The sequence below is a fragment of the Drosophila arizonae genome, chromosome 5 (assembly GCF_054131065.1).
Source record: "Drosophila arizonae isolate 15081-1271.41 chromosome 5, UAZ_ARI_1.0, whole genome shotgun sequence".
Lineage (NCBI taxonomy): Eukaryota > Metazoa > Arthropoda > Insecta > Diptera > Drosophilidae > Drosophila > Drosophila arizonae.
In genome coordinates, this window is record NC_142925.1 from 3,579,643 (window position 1) to 3,601,969 (window position 22,327).

The 22,327-nt window shown below is 38.2% G+C and overlaps 1 protein-coding gene across 2 annotated transcripts in view; it reads right to left on the reverse strand.

Moving 5' to 3' along the window:
- Window positions 1-22,327, reverse strand: part of GEFmeso (Guanine nucleotide exchange factor in mesoderm) — an 80,606-nt gene that overhangs the window by 30,334 nt on the left and 27,945 nt on the right. The window contains exon 1 of one of the 2 annotated variants that reach the window (XM_089470623.1): window positions 11,518-12,275. The exons of the other annotated variant lie outside the window; for it this stretch is intronic. Within the exon in view, the coding sequence (XP_089326749.1) occupies window positions 11,518-11,560 (43 nt within the window). The 5' untranslated portion in view covers window positions 11,561-12,275. Of the gene's footprint in view, window positions 1-11,517; window positions 12,276-22,327 lie in introns of those variants that run through there. 2 annotated transcript variants of the gene reach the window in all.

Here is a 22,327-nt window from a genome sequence, read left to right on the forward strand (position 1 = left end):
AAACGGCAATTGCCATCGCAATTGCAACTATAACTGCTTTTGCCTCTACCACTGCCCCTGTATATGGTAGTCTTCCTGGTCCTGCCTCTACCTCTGCTTCTGTCTCTGCTACTCTTCCTACTCCTGCCGCCTGTGCCTAAGCGCCTACGTTTATCTCAGTGCCTCTACCTCTTCCACCGATCTACTCCTGGTCCATCCTCTTCTCAAGCCCCTATCGCTCTATCCTCAGTCTCATGCCTCGTACCTCTACCTCTGTCTTTGCTCCACTGCTTACCTCTACCTCTACATCTACGTCTACCTCTACCTCTGACTCTCCTTCTGCTCCTGTCTCTACTCCTACCTCCCCTTCTGCCTCTACCTCTACCTTCGTGTCTACCTCTTCCTCACCTTCTGCCTCTACCTCATCCTCTCCAACTACCACTGCCGCACTGCTTAACTCTACCTCACCCCTCATTCCACACTCTACTGACTGTGTCTTCCACCTTCCCATCTTAGCCCCCTCTGTCCAGTTGATAACCCCACAGCTCCCACACCACTGCTTGTCGCACGCTTGTTGCACATTTGGCGCCTTATCGTGTCACTCGCATCTTTTGCTTTGAGGCTCACCCACTGCCAAGCAACCTGCACAACCTGCGCCTGCCGGCCAGTTTTTCCGCCAATTTCCCGGCCCAGGAAATGAAAAATTGCCAAAAACTAAAAAAAAAAAAAAAGAAAAACAAAAACATGCCACGCTTTGCTCTGTGGCACGGCACACATGCATGTTGCACATAATTGGCGTTTATGCCACGAGCAAACTGCGAAACTGCAACTAGCAACCTGCAACCTGCGACAACAACAGCAACAACTGTTGCTGATGCGTTCAACTGATATGCAGCGGTTTTTGTTTTCTTCTTTTTTGTGGGTTTTGGGGTGTGTCGCCTTGCAGTCAAATGCGCTCACTCACTTAACCTTTGAACTGCCAACGTGTTGCAGTTGTTGTTGTTGTTGTTGCTGCTGCTGTTATTGTTGCTTTGGCATTGTTTGTCGCAGCAGCTAAAAGAAAACGTGATTAAATTAAATTAACGTTTGCTTCCTACCCGCCAGCAACAGTTGCTGCTGCAGTTGCTGCTACTGCTGTTGTTGTTGTCGTTGTTGCTGTTGCTTTTTTTGGCTATGCCATGTGAAATTTAGTCATTAGTTGTTGTTATAGCCAGGCCATTAGCGCACACTTGCCAGCCACGCCCACCAATTCGTGATAATGCTGTTGTTGTTTGTTGTTGCTGTTGCTGCTGTCAATATTGCAGGTGCCATGCCAAGCTCAATTGTTGTTTTTGCTTTTCGCAAACTGCATTTAATTTAGTTGGCATTGAAAATGCAATCGAATTGCTGAATTACTTATTGCTAAAATCTGGCATTTCGGAACTGGTTCAACACGGGGAGTTTTTTCAGTCATGTTGTGACTTTTTATACCCTGAACCCATTGAAAATGGGAAATCAGGGTATAATGGTTTTGTTAAAAGTATGTAACAGGCAGAAGGAGGCGTGGCAAGCCCCACAAAGTATATATATTCTTGATCAGGGCGACGAGCTGAGTCGATTTGGCCCTGTCCGTCTGTCTGTCCGTCCGTCCGTCCGTATGTATGAACGCGTCGATTTCAGAAGATATAAGAGCTAGAGACTTCAAATTTTTTTTAAAATGTCCGTAATTACAGCGCGCATATCAAGTTTATCATTAAAAATCGCTAACTCATCCCGATCTTTTTTTATCGATAAAAAACCTTATCGAAAACCAGTTATAAAATTATATCTTCTACACCTTTATTGCTAGAGTCTCCAAATTTTTAATGTATGCTTATATGCAATTTATACAATTTCGGATTTTGTTAAAATTTACCCCTCACCCTTAAATTCACCCCCTCACCCTCACTTTTGTAAAAAGCGTATTTCAAATACTAGAGACTGGGCTTTGGGCTTTGGAATATACACACATATTCACCATATGATTACGCTCTAAAAGTTTCATTAAGATCGTATGTCTACAAAAGAAATTATTTAACAAATAAATTCTCATAATATTGCCCACACTGCAGCGCAGCCCAAGCGCAATCGCTGCTTACTGCGCAGTTAGCAGAGCGCAGGCTTATGCGTGCGTGTGGATGCATGTGTATGTATGTGTGCATAAAAGAAGTGCAGAATGATTAGAATATCAGCTTGGAGGGTTCAGGGTATCTCCTAGTCGAGCAGTCTCGACTGGAGCTTTCTTACTTGTTTTTTTTTTTATACCCTGAACCCATTTTCAATGGGAAATCAGGGTATAATGGTTTTGTTGAAATGTATGTAACAGGCAGAAGGAGGCGTGGCAGACCCCACAAAGTATATATATTCTTGATCAGGGCGACGAGCTGAGTTGATTTGGCCCTGTCCGTCTGTCTGTCCGTCTGTCCGTCTGTCCGTCCGTCCGTCTGTCCGTCTGTCCGTCTGTCCGTATGTATGAACGCGTCGATTTCAGAAGATATAAGAGCTAGAGACTTCAAATTTTTTTTAAAATGTCCGTAATTACAGCGCGCATATCAAGTTTATCATTAAAAATCGATAACGTATCCCGATCTTTTTTTATCGATAAAAAACCTTATCGAAAACCAGTTATAAAATTATATCTTCTACACCTTTATTGCTAGAGTCTCCAAATTTTTAATGTATGCTTACATGCAATTTATACAATTTCGGTTTTTGTTAAAATTTACCCCCCACCCTTAAATTCACCCCCTCACCCTCACTTTTGTAAAAAGCGTATTTCAAATACTAGAGACTTGTGCTTTGGCAATTACATGCATATTCATGTTATAATCATAATCTGAAAGTTTCATGAATCGTATCATCGTACGTCCATAAAAAAAGTTATTAAACAATTAAGTTCTCATAGTAAGCGCACACTGCAGCCCATGCGTGTTTATGCGTGGGTGCTTGTGTGTGTATGTGTTTGTGTATGTGTGTGTATGTGTGTGTGTGTATGCGTTTGTGTGAGTATGCGTGTGTGTTTGTGTATGTGTGTCTGTATGCGTGTGTGTGTATGTGTGCCTGTGTGTGCGTACGTGCCTGTCAGTGTGTGTGTGTGCGTGTTTCTTGTGTAAGCTAAAAGTCGCGAAAAATTATTGAAATATCTATTGCTCCAAGGGTTCAGGGGATCTCGTAGTCGAGCAGTCTCGACTAGAGCTTTCTTACTTGTTTTTTTTTGTTGCTGTGAATTTTAGCTGTTGCATAATGTTTGTATTGATAGCAGTTCAAGCACTTTATGGGAATTACAAAAAAAAAGAGAGATAAATGATAATCAGAGCTAAAGAGTTTATATGAGGGGGAAATATTTAAAGTACACTGAGCGAAAACTGAATGCAGTTTAAATATTATTTAGCTGGTAGAATTTTATATGAATATATATCTCACATCTCTATATTACCTATATTTAGTTTAATTTGCTTCAGCCAATAGAAAATCCTATAAATTTGTTATATTCTGTTGGATCGTATTTGATGATCTTCAAGTATTTTATCTGTATATTGATAATAAATATTAAATTTTATTCAGCTTTCATCATCAATGCTTTATATTATTTAACAAGTGTCTACACCAATAAATATCCCACGGTAATTTCATTTATTTTCTGTTACCAATTAATCTTTTAAATACCCCAACAACACATATATTTTATTGAATTCATTTTTATTTCGCTCCTCTCAAGTTGTTTGTAAACATATTTTTAGGTTGCTTCCTGCTCAATATCGCATTGTTGGCAATTTCTCAGCAGATTCGCTTACAAAATTTTTTATGCGGATGTTTATCCTCGCTCTCTGTGGACCCAAACAGCAACAAACAAGAGCAGCAACAACAGCAACGAGATTAACAAGATATCAATTTACTGCACAATATTTGTGGTTTATTTTCGCCCGCTGCTTTATGCTGCCTCGAGCCAGGCACCTCGATCAAATATGTATGATGCATGCTCAAATCCAGCCCATCTAAAGGCGAGAAAAAAAGTGACTCAGAGCTCACAGATCCTAGACTGACTGACTGACCAATCATCAGAGCCAGCAGCCAGTCTGTCTTTCCTGGTTAAGCTTGCCCGGGATGTAGGAATCGGGGTGTATTTGTCTATATTTGTCTATATTGGTCTATATGTCTATATCTTTATCTATATCTATATATATATATCTATATCTATATCTATATCTATATCTATATCTATATCTATATCTATATCTATATCTATATCTATATCTATATCTATATCTATATCTATATCTATATCTATATCTATATCTATATCTATATCTATATCTATATCTATATCTATATCTGCCTTGGCAGAGTATTATACTGTCGTTTATACCCGCTAGAAATTTCTTAAGATGTTTTTTAATTCTTACGCGTTGAGGCTCAGCGTACCTGAGCTCCAAGCTCACAGCTGTTTTACCTTTATACATATATTTATATACATATATATACATATTTATATATATATACATACACACTCACGTATAGCATTGCCTTGTTCTCATTCTGTCATGCGACAGCAATGCACCAACAGGAAATACTAAAAGTTTGACTGTGCGTTTGCATGTATGTGTGGGCGTTGCAACTGTAAATTGTAAATGAAAACCTTATTCGAAACGTACCAAAAAAGAAGCGAGGAAAAAATGCATAGACAAGGCGCTTTTCCTTTCACGAGTCGCGCGTGTCGAGCTGGCCAGCGTCAAAAGCCATTAACATAAAAATGAATTTCGCTTTTCGCGTGGCCATATCGCAGCTACCAAATCGACCAACAGCCAAGCCAGCTAGCCAGCCAGCCAACCAGGCCAAATGAAGTTGTAAGCTGGAGCTGCAGTCAACTGCAGTCCATGGCGTTACGTGGACCCAAAAACTTAAAGAAAAAAAAAATTCGAATGAAAAAAATTCAAGCGAAACGCAATAAATTTCCCAAACGCGAGCAACAATTAGAAACGAAGCAACACGAAAAAATCAGCTAAGAATGATGCCAATTAGAATGAACGACTAGCATGATACCCTATACTGAATGAAGAAACCGTTTATAGAAGAAAACGTATTAGAAACGGGAAATATAAATGTCTGATTGAAAGAATTTTCTAACGTGTATTAAAATTACTTTTCCCATTTCTTTTCTCCTTTGGTGGAGATCGATGGAGAATATACTAATGCAAGACTAGCAAAGTAGGTTTATAGGTTAGGTTTATAATCTCCGAAAGACGAATAAACCATGCAGCTATTAATCCATCATTAAACAATTTATCAAGTTGAACGCTCTTCAGGGATTCAGTAAAAAATCATTTTCAATATGCAGCACTTCAAACCAATCAGCATACCCCAACACAGTTCTCCTTACAGGGTATTGCAACGCAGCTAACGACAAGCGAAACATTTTATAGCTATCGACAATTGGACGCCATAGACATCGACATCGACATCGACTCGACATCGACATCCACATCGATTGCCATTGCGTCGGAGGCCGCAACGACGCGTCGTGTAGCTTCATTGGACTCGTGCGCAAGCGCCTCGATAATTTCTTGTTATCGACGCGCAATGATCACGTAAATTATGTCGAGGACTGGCTAGGCAAGCAGCAAAAAAAAAAATATAATCTAAAAAAATCACTCGCCAGCGCAGACAAAATGAAAAGCGACAGCCAAAAAGCCGAAAAAAAAAAAAATAAATAGAAAAAAACGTTAAGAGACGGTAAATTGTATATTGGAATGCGCAGCGATAGGCAACCTAGCTCTAAGCACCTCCGAATAGGCAACCGGAGCAGACCGAGCCCAGACATTTGTCTACAAGCGACAAAAAAAAACTGAAACCAAATTGGGCAGGCCAAAAATTGAGATAGCCAAAGCGGGCGAAGAGCTTAAGATATAGCGCGATAAATGCAGAATATATTTTTAACGAATTTCAGTTGTGTATCGAGAAGCGTTTATCAATGTATCGATACGTTTCCGGCGCCCGAATGTTATTTAAGAGTCTGAGGAAAATGAAGTATGAAGTATAAAGTATATTCGATAAATATCGATGTTCTTAAAAATAGAAAATATATTACAAATGTGATCAGATTAGGGAAAGAAGAACATTTGCCTGATGCAAATTGAAAGAAAATTTCGGTTGCATACCACTTAAGTGTTATCGATTATTTGTATCGCTTGGGTAATAAAATAATGTGTATAAATTATGAAATTTGTTGTTTTCAATCGAAAAACATTTCACCCAAAAATTGTTTTCGAGACTGATATGATGATGCTACCGACAATAGATAACTGAGATAAGTCTAGATAAGTAGCGCACTAAACATGTGTGCAGATAAAATATTATTTTTAGCAACGATTTGCGTTGCGTTGCGTTGCCTTGCGGCAAGTTGGCCTACGCCTAATTAAGATGACACAGAGTGCGAGACAGAGACGGACAGCGGGAGAGGGAGAGAGAGAGAGGCGAGTGACAACAGGCGGACAGACGGTGTAGGGCAACATTGTTGTCATGCCATTTTGCCTGTCATGTCATTTAGCTGTTGAAGTCGAGTGCGACACCAACAACAGCAACAGCAACAGCTGCAGCAACAGCAACATTTCAGTTAACACCGTTTTAGCAAACCGTAGTGCAACGGTTGTTAACACGTTGCACGTTGCCAGTTGCCGGTTGCCAGTTGCCAGTTGTTGTCTGTTGCAATGTTGCACCTTACCTGCAGCTACAACAAATTGCAGACGACACAAAAGACACAGCAGCAACAACAGCAGCAGCAGCAGCAGCAACTACAACTGCAGCAGACAACGCCTGCGGCTTTTGCTCCTGCAACAATTGCAACTAGCGCCACCTACACACGGACAGCAGTACTATGTAGGTGTGCAGGTGTATCTCTGTGTGTGTGTGTGTGTGCGTGTGCATCCAGAGATTTGTATCTTTGACTTGACTTAGCATTCTTTTATAGCGCAAGCCTCTTGCCTACTCGCATCGATTCGCTGCTGCTGCTGCTGCTGCTGTTGTTGTTATCTTCTGCTTCTTCTTCTCCGTCTTCTGCTGGCAACAGGCAAACGGAAGTCAGTAAACCTTTCAGGGTTATTATTATGCGCAGCTTGTGGGCAGTGCAGTTCCATTGAAGCTGTCAGTGCAAATTACAAAAAAAAACAAGTAAGAAAGCTCTAGTCGAGACTGCTCGACTACGGGATCCCCTGAACCCTTGGAGCATTAGATATTTCAATAATTTTTCGCGTCTTTCAGCTTACACAAGAAACACGCCACACACACGCACGTACGCACACACAGGCATACATACACACGCACGCATACAGACACAAACGCATACACACACTGACATACACACACACATACACATACACAAACACATACACACACATACACAAACACATACACACATAAGCACCCACGCATAAACACGCATGGGCTGCAGTGTGCGCTTACTATGATACTTAATTGTTTAATAACTTTTTTATGGACGTACGATCTTCATGAAACTTTCAGATTATGATTATAACATGAATATGCATGTAATTGCCAAAGCACAAGTCTCTAGTATTTGAAATACGCTTTTTACAAAAGTGAGGGTGAGGGGGTGAATTTTGAGGTGGGGGTACATTTTAACAAAAACCGAAATTGTATAAATTGCATGTAAGCATACATTAAAAATTTGGAGACTCTAGCAATAAAGGTGTAGAAGATATAATTTTATAACTGGTTTTCGATAAGGTTTTTTATCGATAAAAAAGATCGGGATGAGTTATCGATTTTTAATGATAAACTTGATATGCGCGCTGTAATTACGGACATTTTAAAAAAAATTTGAAGTCTCTAGCTCTTATATCTTCTGAAATCGACGCGTTCATACATACGGACAGACGGACAGACGGACAGACGGACAGACGGACGGACGGACAGACGGACAGACGGACAGACAGACGGACAGGGCCAAATCAACTCAGCTCGTCGCCCTGATCAAGAATATATATACTTTGTGGGGTCTGCCACGCCTCCATCTGCCTGTTACATACATTTCAACAAAACCATTATACCCTGATTTCCCATTGAAAATGGGTTCAGGGTATAAAAAAAAAAAAAAAAACAAAAACTGTATGGAAGAAACTCAAAAGGCAAAAGAAGCGAAGAAAGAAAACCTCTTTCACAGTCTGAAATTGGCAGTAACCAAAAAAAAAACATGGTTAACCAGAAAAAAAAGCTTCTGAAATAATCAAAATACAATTTTTACAGCTAGCGTGCATTGAACTCTCTGGCACTCTCTCTCCCCCACCCCTGCGCCCGCTCTCTCTTTCTAGTTCTTTTCGCTCTCTTCTTTTATCTGCTTTGTAACACAATTTGATTTGCAAAATAGTTCACAGCGATAGCAGCAACAAAGCGAACAACAACAACAACAGCAATGATAATCAAAATTGACCCAATTTAGAATCAAGCGTCCACAGTCAACGCCCGCATAATATCTTTTAGCTATATAACTAGCATACATACATATATGCATATATATATAGTCGAATGTCGATCATTTCTTAATGATATGGCATATTTATGACACCTCAATTAACAGTTATTCATAGATCTAGCATAGATCACAATAATACTAATTGCTTGCCATGGCACAAACCAATCAAAACTCAAGTACACGTTTTTTTTTTTTATCACTATATCAACTGTCTATATAGAGTCTATGTATATGTATATGCTTGTATGCATATCGATATCGTTTATGCGGTTCTTTTTGATGCACTTTAGCTGTGGGATTGGCATACAAAGCGTGAATTGCCTTTAATAACAGTTAGAGAGAAAAAAAAAAACTAGGCTGCACTTAAAGTTGTGAAAATTTGCCATTTCAAGTGTTCATTGATTTTCAGTAGTGTAAGAAATATTTTTGACAGACTTGTAGATACCCATTAGCGCTCCTATAGAATAATATTTAATGAATATTATGTTATGCATTATTATATTATATGTTTTTTCATATCTCGTCTACTTCGTTAATATACCTTAAAATCCCTGATTCCAATTTATATATATTAATAATAGATATATTTATTTATTTAGTAAGAATTCTAAATACATACATAAATATACATATATCAATAAATATAATAATTTATATTGTGTTTAGTTTGTTTATAAATTTCTAAATATTTTTATATATTTTTTTTTTCTACATATTTTCATAAACTCAGCGTGTTATATATAAATATAAACAAAGCTTTTTCTGTGCTTTTTGCGTTTCATTTACTTTGTCATATTTTTTTATAATATTTCTCATATATTTTTTATGGATTCTTAAAGGTTTCGTATATTTTTTTTTACTGTTAGTTCGATGCTTATTGAAATTGTGACTGAAATTTTGCGGTCACGTACTGTGGATCAACATGTGGGTTTATAAATAAATAAACATGCAAGCAAATATATAAATATATGTAACAACGTGTGTGTGTGTGTAAACATATCTGCTTGTCAGTCTATCAGTCTGTCTGTCTGCCCGTCTGCCTGTCGTTGTTTACCTGCCCTGTGGTTAGCTGCGACTCGAACTTGTGCTCAATATCGTATAACGCCTTCCTTCCAACAAGACCCACAAAGAGCGAGCATAAAAACCTAGCACACAAATAATCTTAAGCCATCGTATATTCTTTACAAAGCAAAAGGCCAAAGCCAAAGCAGGTGAAAGTTGAAGATAGTTTATCTGCTTTAACAGAGCTAAGACTAGCTAACTGTGCTTAACTAGAGCAAAGCCAGAGCGCAAAAAGCAACACAAATCAAATCTCCCATATTAATTAGTTACTCATCTGCGCTGTCAGCTTTTCGACTTTCCACATTTAGTCATTTACTGCAGTTTATTGCAGCAGTCCTGCTATCATATGAATGCATTCGGATGTCGGATGATTCACACATTCATTCATTTGTGGGAAGCATTTTGTGACTTTATCAGCGCATGATGACGCTCTAAATACATATGTACACACATACATATCTATATACTTTAAATACGTATATATGTGTTTATATATTAGCTGCACTCTCTAATAAAATGTGCTTAATTAAAAAGTATTGTCTCTTTGTGTTGTTCTAATTATTCAGCTCGTTTATTTTGTCAAGTTCTTTGCTTTGTTGAATTTATTTGATTTTTGTTTTGTTTTGTTTTTGTTTTTGGGCATTCAATTTCAATTAAACTCGGAAAAAAGGGTGTTCCCACATATACATATCTGAGCTGCATGCGGGTGCAGCAGTTTTCCAATGACACATTTATAGGATGCGCTGCAAAGTGTGAATGAACCCTGAACGAAAAGCAAACAACACATTGGCAACATGTGTACAACTGTATATATATATATGTGTATTTGTGTGTCTCACACTGTCATGGTCAACATTGCTGCGCACAAACTTTGGCAACAATGCTGCCCAGCAAATAAGTGAAAACTGCAGCAATTCAAGTGGAAGTCTTATTAGAACTAAAAATCCAATAAGCAAGCGGGCAAAAGCAATAGAGAAGCTTAAAGCTTTTTGGCAACACGTGTATGTAGCAAGGACAGCATGTTGCCAATGCACAGCACAGCAAATGTTGCAAACATACAAATATCTGCAACAAAGCTGCTAAGCATCAATTGCCAAATTGTTGCAAAAATGAAGAAAATTAGTGAAAAATCAACTAAATCGAATGGAAATTTAATTATAAAATCAATATCAATGACCTCTGACCTCAGACTGCTCACATTATTCAGTTTATTCACAAAATACACAAAACATGTTGTCATGGCCAAGTGCAATGGCCCAATGACAACAGTTGTTGGCAACAATGTTGCACACCTGTTCGCTTTACCGTTATGCAGGCCGTTTTTTATGGCCGATAGCCAAGTTTAATGCACGCTAATCCAATAAGCAGCAATAAGTGAAAACAGAAATAGTTCAAGTGGAAGTCTGATTAAAGCAACGCCAGCAGCCGTCGCAGTTGCAGTGTTCCACTGATAAGAAGTCTTTTTTTTTTATATATATAGTTTTACTTTTTTATGGCATGCAATTATGGTCTTCAGATACAGATACAGCGTAGCAGATGAAGCGCAGCCAGTTAATATATACGAGTATAAATGCACTTCACTTGCGCTCGTTCAAGTGGAAAATTTCTTTCTTATTTACGGAATTTATGATACGCGCAACGCGAGGGGCGCACGACAGAGAGAGGGGGCGGGGCTCCACTTAACTTTGAACTTAACATTTAGCTTGGTGCTGGGCTCATCTCTGCTGAGAGGCCATCTCGCTCGCACTCACTTGTTTCATTAGTTTTTGTGCACTTTTCCGTTATCAGCAATTACAAATGCATTGACCTCGTTTCGACTTCGACTTCGAATTCGACTTCGACAGCTCGGGTTTTCGGCTTTTGAGCACAACAAAATGTTGCCAAACATTTACAGTAAACAAAAAACTGAAAATAGGCAAAGCCAAGGGGGGCGCGCCCGCAATTGGTGCACAACGGAAGCTAGCTGTACGTACGTATGTGTGTGTGTGTAGATATCTTTAAGCAACAAATAAACATACATTTAAATGCATCGCTGCACACTGCATAATAATAACAATAACAACCACCGCGTCGCGTTTTTTTTTTTTCGTTTGTTTACGCGCAGAGCTACAAATGATTTTGTGGATTGTGGATTGCGGATGGTGGACTGCGTTTGGCAACTGTTAACGACTCGCACCGGTCAACGTGTGACTGAAAACTGACAAAACAAAAACTGAAACTGAAACCGAAACCGAAACTGAATTCAAAAATGAAAAAAGTCGTTAAGCGCGGTGAGAGAGAGAGAGAGAGAGAGAGAGAGACGCAGCGCGGCATAGAGAGCGTGAGCAGTGTGCGCTGCGAGAGCGCAACGAGCTACGAGCCGCTGTGTGGGTGTGAGTGGCTGAGTGCGCTGCAGTCGAGCAGCTGTGTGCGGCGCCTAGGTGTGAGCGAGAGAGAGCGAGCGAGACAGGCTGACAAATTGACTGTGTGCATGCGCATGTTGTGTTGGGGGTCGCAATGAGCAGTTCAAATGCCCCGCTAAAACTACAGCTACTGCTGCTGCTGCTGCTGCTGCTGCTGCTGCGGCGGCGGCTTCTGCTGCAGCGTCTGCTGCTGTTATTTTCGATTATATTACAAGAGTGTTCCACTGACGCCAGGGCTGGACTAAATGCAGTCCGAGCTTAGACTAACCCGCTAGAGAGTGTGAGAGAGAGAGGAGGTGCACTCTGCACTATCAAATAAATATATAAATAATATATTTTATATATTTTGACTAAAGAGAGAGGGAGAGAGATGTCATTTTTTTTTTAATATTTACAAAGTATTCACATTCATATTAATAATATAGTATTAATAATATATTATTTAATAATTTCTTATATACCCATTTCCAATCAATAACAAATTTTATACACTGACAGAAATATGTCGTATATTTGATTGCTTTAACTGCAAGTGCATTGCCCGAAACGTTGAACTGCGTTATTCCTATCATATCAATTCATATCGTATACATATATATATGTATATATAATTTAACTGCTTTATCGATAAATAAAAAAAAAAGGTGCGCTCTTTATTTTGCGCACCTGTCAGGTGTAAAATGTAAAAATGAAATGATAAGCGTAAGGAAAAATATATTTCTTGGAAACAAAGCCTATCTAAATAATTAGATAAGGGCAGAAATTACGTCTTAGTTGCAGCAAATTTTAGATATTTATTAAACTTGTGGGAATTGCCAAGGGACATATCTAGGTAGTTCCCACTGGATTAAACATTGATTTTAGATATATATAATCAGGTAATTCCCACTGGAAGTAAAGTTTATAAATACATTTACGAAAAATAAATAGAAAATAGAATTAGTCAGACTTTTAAGCAGGTCACTTTATGATCAAATTAATAATTATTATTGTCAAATTATATACACTAATGGAACATATATCGTGAGCATGAGAAAAAGTAAAGGCATTATCTCTTTAATTGCATTTAAAACCAATTGAGTAAATCATATTTATAGCTCATAGATATACATCATAGATATCTTATCGGATTTAAAGCCCTCTACATCAGTCATATATTTACATATTTTACAGCCCTGCACTTGAGAGGCAAAACACTTGCAACGCACAGATGTACGCATATAACAGATGCACTTCGTGCCTGACTCAGACGTTGTTCGTTGTCTGTGCCCTCTTAGGGGTTGCATTTATCAGTTCCCCTCATTTATGTAGGGTAATAGTCGTCTGAGCTGTTGTTGCTCTTGTTGATTTACAGCCTCGGCTTTTCACACTCTTCGACTCCGCGACTGCCCTAATTGATGCAAAGTTTGTGGTGAAAGTGCCGTAATAGATTTCCCATGATAACAGACAGTCGTCTCTATATGCGCAATCAACTCCTCAAGAGGGGTGGCCTTTGAGCTGCATCGCTGCCAACTACAAAAGAGCGTGCGAGGGGGTTGGCTTCGGGCTTACCCAATATGGTACTCCATCTGGAACAATCGTTCGCTCGGGGTTTATTCAACTCAACAGCGGAAAACAAAGAGCAAAGGCGAGAGTATGTGACACGCATCCGCTTCACAAAGCCGGTACGGGCTTCGGTTCGGGATGCTGCATATATAACGGTGCTGGCATTTTAGCTTTTTTCACAATAATTTTACAATTTTGCGTATATTACTCTTTATATACTATTTCTTGAATATATATGTATAGTACAAAAATGTAAAATAAAATATGTGAGCAAATATTAATAATGTTTAAATATATATATACAAAATATATTGAAAAAAACATTTATTTAAATTAAATTATAAAATATGTTACCTAAAAACCTACATATTTATTTTAGATAATTATATAAATAAACTATCAAACAAAAAATATTAATTAAAATATGTATTATGTATTATTATTATGTATTTATTTTTACTATTTTTAAATTTATTTTTATTTTTTATTTATTTATTTTTAAATTTTATTTTTTAAAATTTATTTTTATTTTTTATTTATTAATAATTGCAATATATATATTAAAGAGGAAAAAAAATTGTGCCCTAGTTAAAGTCCAAAATTTCAATCTAATTTTTTCCATTTCTCTCGCAATCTATTTTTCAAGTTTTCACGCTAGACAATTGGCAGCACTGCTGCACAAACAATTACTCCCATCTACTCACACACACACAAATATGTCTGTGTGTACAAAAAAAAACTGTTGCGTGCTTTTGGGCGCGTCTGTCAGCACGAAAATTGGCGCACTCGTGCACTAGGCCAGCCACACACTCCCTCTCCCTCTCTCTCACTCTCTTTGCTTCCTCAACCTTTGCCTCAGCAAACAGGGGAAAAGCTTGGATGAAAGGAGAGTGTAAAGATTGTTCTTTGAAGGTGTGTCCATGCATGCATTATTTCACTTCACATTTTCCTTTCTTTTTCGGGGGTTGACAGACGTCGCATTTCAATTACCCGGTGAGCAACTGTTGGCATATCCTTTTGACACGCACCGGCCCCGGCACTGGCCCCGGCCTCGGCACCGGCACCGGCAACGAACGCAATCTGTTTAATTGGGGTGTTTAGCATTCTTAAATAATTAAAGCATGCCAAAGGCGATGCACATCAAACCAGAAAGGTCATAATCGTAAATTAGACACGCGACAGACTGAGTGGATATGTCTCTCTCTTTCACTCTCTCATTCATTCCCTCTTTCCTATCTTGCTCTACCTATGACAAGTGCATGGCAGGCTCTTCAATTAGACTTGAGTTCAGCTGAGTTTGACAGGCGAGACATTCTTTTGTCTTGTCAATAATATATGAACATGTTGAAGCAGATTTTTATATTCATATATATAAATATATGAATGCTTTTCGTTAAGGCTCTTAAATCTTCATTCGTGTAGAATTACATCGCCTGCCAAGAATCTCGCTGTCTATCTCTCTTTTTCTGTCTTTCAGACTCTGCCCTTCTCTCTCAATCTCGCTATAATTGGATCGCTTATCCGTCTTTGTTTTTAATTGATCTATCATCTCTCTCTTTCATCTTCTTTCTGACTCTTTCTCTGCATCTCTTTATCTCTATATTCCGATATCTATATCTCTCTCTATCTCTATCTTTCTATCTTTCTTGATCCTTATGTCTCTATCTACCTCTCTTTCCATCTATCAGCCTCCTTTCTCCTTTCACACTCCGATTTTCTTAGCCACTCTCTCCTGCCCTCTCCCCATCTTCCACGACTCTTTCCCATATCATTTCTTTAATGTATGTACTCCAGCTCATAATCTAGAAAATGTTGCTCTAAATATGCTTTTCCCAAACGCTTAACTCTCAAAGCTTTCCACACTGACAGACCATAAAAGACAACGCCGTGACGTGTCCACAGCAAATTTGAAGTGAAAGACCACCCACACACATTCACACACTCACACATGTATCATATGCCACAGAAGTCGAACTGTTTTGTCTACTGTGAAATATGCCTGGGCCATATTTAAATAAGACAAAGTGCTGACATTTCGTGCTTAGCCGCGTGCCCATTAGCCAGCCGAACGAAACGGCCAAACGATTATTGACCAAATAAACCCACACGCTCACACACACACACAGCCATAAATTGCCACAGTGAGCACTATAATTTACTGGACCAGTCGGACAAAAGAACTGAAGCGCATAATTGTGCCAAATTGCAAAGAGAAATGCATAAAGTAAAAGTAAGAAAAACACCAAAGAAAAGAAATGCAATTTGCGATCTGGCTACTGTGTAGCTTGGCTTGAAAAAGGCTAAACAAAAGGCTGACTGACTGGCTGTCTGACTGGCTTGCTTGCGTAACAGTACGTAGCAAAAGTAATGTGACAGGCGTTAAATGTACGGCAATCGATTTGATTTGCAAAACTATGATGACTTTTAATTGAAAAATTAAAAAAAATAAATAAAAAATGCAGACAAGAGACTGACAATAAAGTGGGTGTGTATGTATATATGTGTGTGTGTAGACAGCTGTAAGGAAGTCAGTCGGTCGCTAATGCAAATGCACCCACGCAAATTATGAAAAATTATGCACACCATGCGGCAAATTTTTGTTGGCCAACTTGCCAGCCACTGGCCAAAAGTCGTAAAGGAGTGAAAGAGAGAGAGAGAGAGCGACAGAGTGAAGGAGGAGGCACACTAGAGTTACCCACAAAAGGCCATTTCATGCGGCTAATGAAACAAATTTGATGTGGCCACTGTGGCTCAAGCATTTGACTTGACTTTTGCGGAAATAACAGCTGAAGTTTATAAGACAAACCCTCAGCAGACCCACCATACGCCGCCCCCCTTCCTCGCCACCAGCGACGCCACTGTAGACGCTCTTTCGTAAACGTTGCGTCCGTATTGTATAATGAAATCGTATCCGTTTTCTTTCTTCATGGTAATGGGATATTTTGTTAGCTACCTTCGTATTCGAATTCGAATTCGCATTCGCATGCGACATCGAATTTCTGCTTATGAACTTAAATATTTCTCCGTCTGCTCCACTAAAACCAGAAGAAGAAGAGGAAGAGGAAGAAGCAGCAACAGCCGCAGCGAAAAGGAGCCACCGAATACTTAATATGAGGAATGTTCACAGCTATGTAATTTAAATCTTATTTGCCTGCAGATCAACAATTTCCAAAATGCTGCTTCTTGCAAAAGCTCAGTCAAGTGTTTCAGAAAATTAGTGAAATTTTTTTTTTTTTTTTTTTTCGTTTCTTGGCGAAATTAAGTTTCAGCTGCAAATTAGTTGAGCAAGTCTCTTGCCTGATATGTGATTCATTTTTATAGTATTTTAAGTAGTTTCTTAAGGCAGGCAGAAGCAGGCGTGGCTGTAAATATTCTGGAATCCGAATAATAGCTGAGGTAATTTAGCATTCATAGCTATAGATCTCTAACAGTTCTATTAATTCAAATTTTGACCTAAGTAAACTCAGCTTTCAGCTTTGTCTACAGTTATTAAAAGTATTATTATAGCTCATGCAATTGGTACACCTACGCCCCGTAAATCAACAAAATTCTATTAAAAGTGTTTTTAAAAGTGTCCACTTAAGTCGACTTACTTCGATAACAATAAAAACATAAACCGAAAGACGACGGCCAATTTCTCATCTCTCTTGCTCTCGCACGGCTTTTACTTTTGTTTTAAAGCTTCTCTCGTTGGCTGTTTTTAATGCGCTTGAAATGCTTTTAACATTCCTTCTCGATGCCATGCGATGCCATGCGATGCGTTCCGTTGCGATTGTTGACTTAAGCTACTTTCGTTATTGCTAAGAACAACATCTTTCGCTTTTTAACACAGCGCGCGCCGTGGCCTAAAGCAAAAGTGTTGGCCAAACAGATCTTAATCGCCTCTGAGGGTAACTTCTTTATTATGCTCGTTCATGTGATGTTTAAATGGGTATATTGGTTGTATCTGTCTGACTGCATTTAAAGGCATTTTCAGGCTATTGCAGTTAGACAACTGAAATATGGGATATAAACTCGACTTTTTAGTAGCGTCTTGGGGTGTAAAGGTGTTTTGAGTACATCTTCTGAATGTATGGGATATTCTATGTTCTATATTTCATAGCTTCTTTTACTTATGTCGCCCCTGAAGGAATTTTTTAGAGTTGTCAACGATTATATATATTCATCTATATGAATATAGCTACATATTTTTATACACATATATCATATATCTATTTTGATTGCTTATTGAATTAGCATTTCTTTTACTGTTGTTTGTGAAGAAGCTTTTGAATCACTGTGAGGCTTCTCTATATATAGGCTCACAAATTATCATACTATCCGCCTAAGCACAAAAATTCTATAATTCAGTGATAAGGATCAGCAGAATCAGCAATTCTTCAGTCAGCAAAAATTAAAGAGCTTTGCTTCATAAGTGGATAGAAGAGCTTTTCCGTTGGATTAAAGATATATACCAAAAAGGCCTTTTCTGTGTAAAGCTCGTGTTCCAGGGTATTTTCTAGTCGTGCGCTTTATTTTTCAAATTTTCTCTGTAACTTACTTAGCTTTTGCTGTCTCTTTTCTTTTTTTTTTTTTTTGGGTTACAGAACCCTAACAAATGTGTCGATAATATTGGCCTTTAAGTGCAGCCGTTGTTGCAGCTTGGGTTAAACTTATAGCTGAGGCTGATGCTGTTGCTGCTCTTGTTGTTGTTGTTGTTGCTGTAGCTCAGTCTGACAACGTCAACATTAATCACTGTCAGCAGCCTGCGCTTGGTCTTGGTTTTGGTTCTTGGTCTTGTCAGATCTGCGCCTGGGCCTGTGCCTGGGCTGGGGCCACCTCATCGCCAACTTATTTTTGTTTTCTTATTTGGTTGTTTTTGTTTTTGTTGTCTGCATGTGATTTCATTAATTTCGCATTCCGATGCGCAACGGCGCAAAATTCCATGCAACCCGCCAGCCAGACCGCCCCCCTCTCTCTCTCTCTCTCCCACAGCTCATCCCGCATCCCCCGCCACTGCCTTGGCCCCAGGCACAGCCATGAGGAAGTGCAAAGTGTTGCACATGTGCATTGCACTTTAATTTTTTATACGTTGAGCTGCCTTTGCCTTTTTTTTTATTTTTTATTTATTTTTTATTTTTATGCAGCGCTTTTGATCAATCAATTTCAACTGGCGTCGCTTTTTGTTTCTGTTGCTGTTTCAAGGTTTATTTACTGCCGCCAGAGAGCCAGATCCAGCTGTAGCTGTAGCTGAAGCCAGTGTATGGCCCCCTTTGGCCATAAAATATTTTAATTGAATGATCAAAATCGGATGCTTGTCGATTGCATAGACGACGACGACGACGACGACGACACTCAGAGGCCGACTGCATCCATTTCATCAGCGTGTGTTTATATGTATGAATTTCAATCGTCGTACGACTTGCGGGCGCCAGCTTCAATTCCCAAAGACCGCCTGACCCACAAATGGGGCTAAGCTTCTCGCCAAATTTGCCAAATTGGACGACAGCAATTGCCACTGATTGCGAGGGTGCAATATGGATTACTCTATATGTCACTTGGCTTTAGTGCATATATATTACTGTATAATCTATATACTATATACAAAGCTATGCATATGTGTATGTACCTAGATTATATTGCATATATTATATATTATTATTATTATTATATAGCCTATACAGCATATCAATATTTAGCACTTGTACTACTATGTAATACTATGAATACAGAAATGAAAGAAGTCTATGAATCAAAATTAAGATATATACAGTGAAGTCCGGTTATAAAGCTCCACTTATAGCATGTGTATGGTTATATTCTGGTAGCCAGACAAACTTTTATGAGCAAACTACGGCTAAAGCGCCTTCCGGGTATAACGACGGTCCGTTGAGTGTCGCTATAACCGGATTCTACTGTATATATGATAGCCATTACCTATGCAAGAATTGAATATTAAGTTTAACTGATAGTTAATTTTATTATTAATAATAATACTATCAATACAATCCATCAAAATAACATCTAATACTATCTAAATATCTTTCTGTCTCTCTTTCTCTCTCTCTCTTCCCCCACTCTCTCTCTCGTCTTATCTTGGCGATAATAAATTCTATGCCTAAGCCAAGGCTTAGCAACCATACAAAATATTATTGAGCATATGATTATAGATGTATATACGACGTTATATACATATATATACTATAGTATATATATTTATAATATACTTATAGCAACTCTTACTAAACAAAATCCAATGAGTCACATATCACATCATATAAAACTTCATTTCGTTGTGCACAACTAACCAAGCGCACCTCGCTCATGCTTATTATTATTATTATTTATATTTTCAAGATTTATCTGGCCATAGGCCATAGATTGAGGCACAGTCGGACGCATCTGCCATGCTTCGCTGCACAGAGACGGCAAATCCGTGGCCAATTCCAAAAACTTGGACTTGCAACAGCAGCAGCTGCGATTTTGTCGCCGTTGCCGTCGTCGTTGTCGTCGTTGTCGTCGTGGCCATGTCACCTTGTCTCTCTGTGCGCTGTGGCTAAGTCGGTCGCACATGTCGCCGCATGCCATTTTAGGATTTGTGGCCCGAAAAACCAAAAGCCAAATGAAATAAAAAAAAAAGAAAATTTATATATATATTTATACATATAAATATACACTACAACATATATATATGTATGTATATTTGAGTGCAGCATGGTTTTATTTTTGGGACAGAGTGTTGTCTGTAGAAAGTGCCGCCAGCAACAGCAACGACAACAACAACAACAACAACAAATCACAGTTGCACTCGCGTCTCATTATTTCTTTTTTTTTGCATATGGCCATTAGCGTTGACAAGGCAGAACCACAAAAGAAGTTGCAATAAAACAAAGAAAAAATCCGCTAAGGGTGCCCAACTGGGCAGTGCCTGACTAGAATATACTCTGCACAGGACTAGAGTATATGCTGCCTAGGATATACTCTGACTATAATATGCCCTTGCCAGGATATAGGATATGCCTTGACTAGGATATACTCTGAATAGAATATACCCTGTAGAGGATATATTCTGCCTATGATATAATCTTCCTAGAATATACACTGACTACGATATAGGATTTACCCTGACTAGGATATACTCTGGATAGAATATACCCTGTAGAGGATATGTTCTGCCTATGATATAATCTTCCTAGAATATACACTGACTAGGATATAGGATTTACCCTGACTAGGATATGCCCTGACTGGAATATACTCTGGCTATATTCGATAATTTCAACATACTCGATATGTGAGTGCTTAAATTATAACTTCAAGTTTCTATATATTAAAGATCAACAGAGCGATACATTGAAATCTCATACTAGCAAACCAACTCGAATATAATATAATATTTATACATATACATTTATTTCTGATAATCCCCCACCACATCGCCTTCTACGCGTAGCATACTCTCTCAAACCAAAACAGTATACCCCATTTATACAGATTTACATTCAGTTCCCGTGGCACTAAAAAAAAATCCACTTGAAAGTGAGCGCCAGCTGCTGTCAATTTCCGCATTTTCTGCTGGGCTTTGCTCCTTCAGAATTTGCGACCCCAAAAATCTCAGCGAGCGACCCCCAACTCGCTTTCGTTTCAGCAAACGTTGGCAACATGTTGCGAAAGTCCCATACGGTAAATAGTATGGCCAAGAGACATGTTGATGTGGTTGTTGTTATGGCTGTTGTTGTTGCATGTTGTTGTGCATGCTGCTTGTAAGCCGGACTTTTAATTGACCAACAAATAACATGCTGCATGTTTTTTTCTCGTTTGTTTGTCTTTTGGCCAAACCCTCCCAAATAGATGACAAGCAAAAGCCAGCGCCGAATGACTAATTGGTCACCATAATGGTCACATTCAGACACAGACTCCGTCTCAAATTGAAATTGAAACTGAGCGACGCTTAAAGTCAGCGTCAGCGTCAGCTGCAACGTCAACTGCACAGTGTCCTGAAATTTGATGTGGCAGTCGATTAGGCCTCTTTTCGCATGCAAATAAGTATTTTTAGTAAAGTTTACAAAAATTCTAATTACCAAAAGTGAATGAAATTTAGTGCTTAAATACCAATGCAGTATTAAACTAGTCCAAATCTAGTGCTGATTTAGTATTATTTTTAATGTTTGCAAGTTAAAGTTAAATTCTTCTTATTTTCAAAAATTGAAGTGCAGTATTCATACAGTATTTAAGTTAAAAATGTTGTATTTATACATAATTTAAATTAGCATTCGATCTATTATAATTTATTTATTAATCTTGTTTATATAGACTTTTTCCCCAATAATTTTTTCATTAGAGTAGACTACTGAGAAAATTATCAATGTGAAGTTTTATATATCTAATATTCAAATTTTAGCATGAGTATTTAGTATTTTTTTGTTTCGTATTTATATGAAGTTTTATATCAAGAATAAAGAAAAATGGATGCAGTTTATAGTTACTTTTAATCTAGTAATGAAATGTTAATGAAATACTAAACTAGTATTTATTTAGTATATTTTTGTTTATTATAACCGTCAAAGCAACCAACGCAAATAAAATAATATTCAAATATAAATATGCATTTTTTATATATAGTATTTTCTAGTATTATCTAGTATTTTTCTGGTAACAATTTAATAAAAGAGCTAACTTTCGCTCAATACAAAATTTGTAATTTTGTTTTTCATTCATTCATATCCAACATTAGCGAAATTAGTAGTCTAGTATTTTCCATGCCATGATCTGATCAGTCTCATCAGAGCCATCAATCTGTTAACTATAATAAAAATTGACCCCATTTTGAAGCAATCACAAACCACGGTGCAACAGT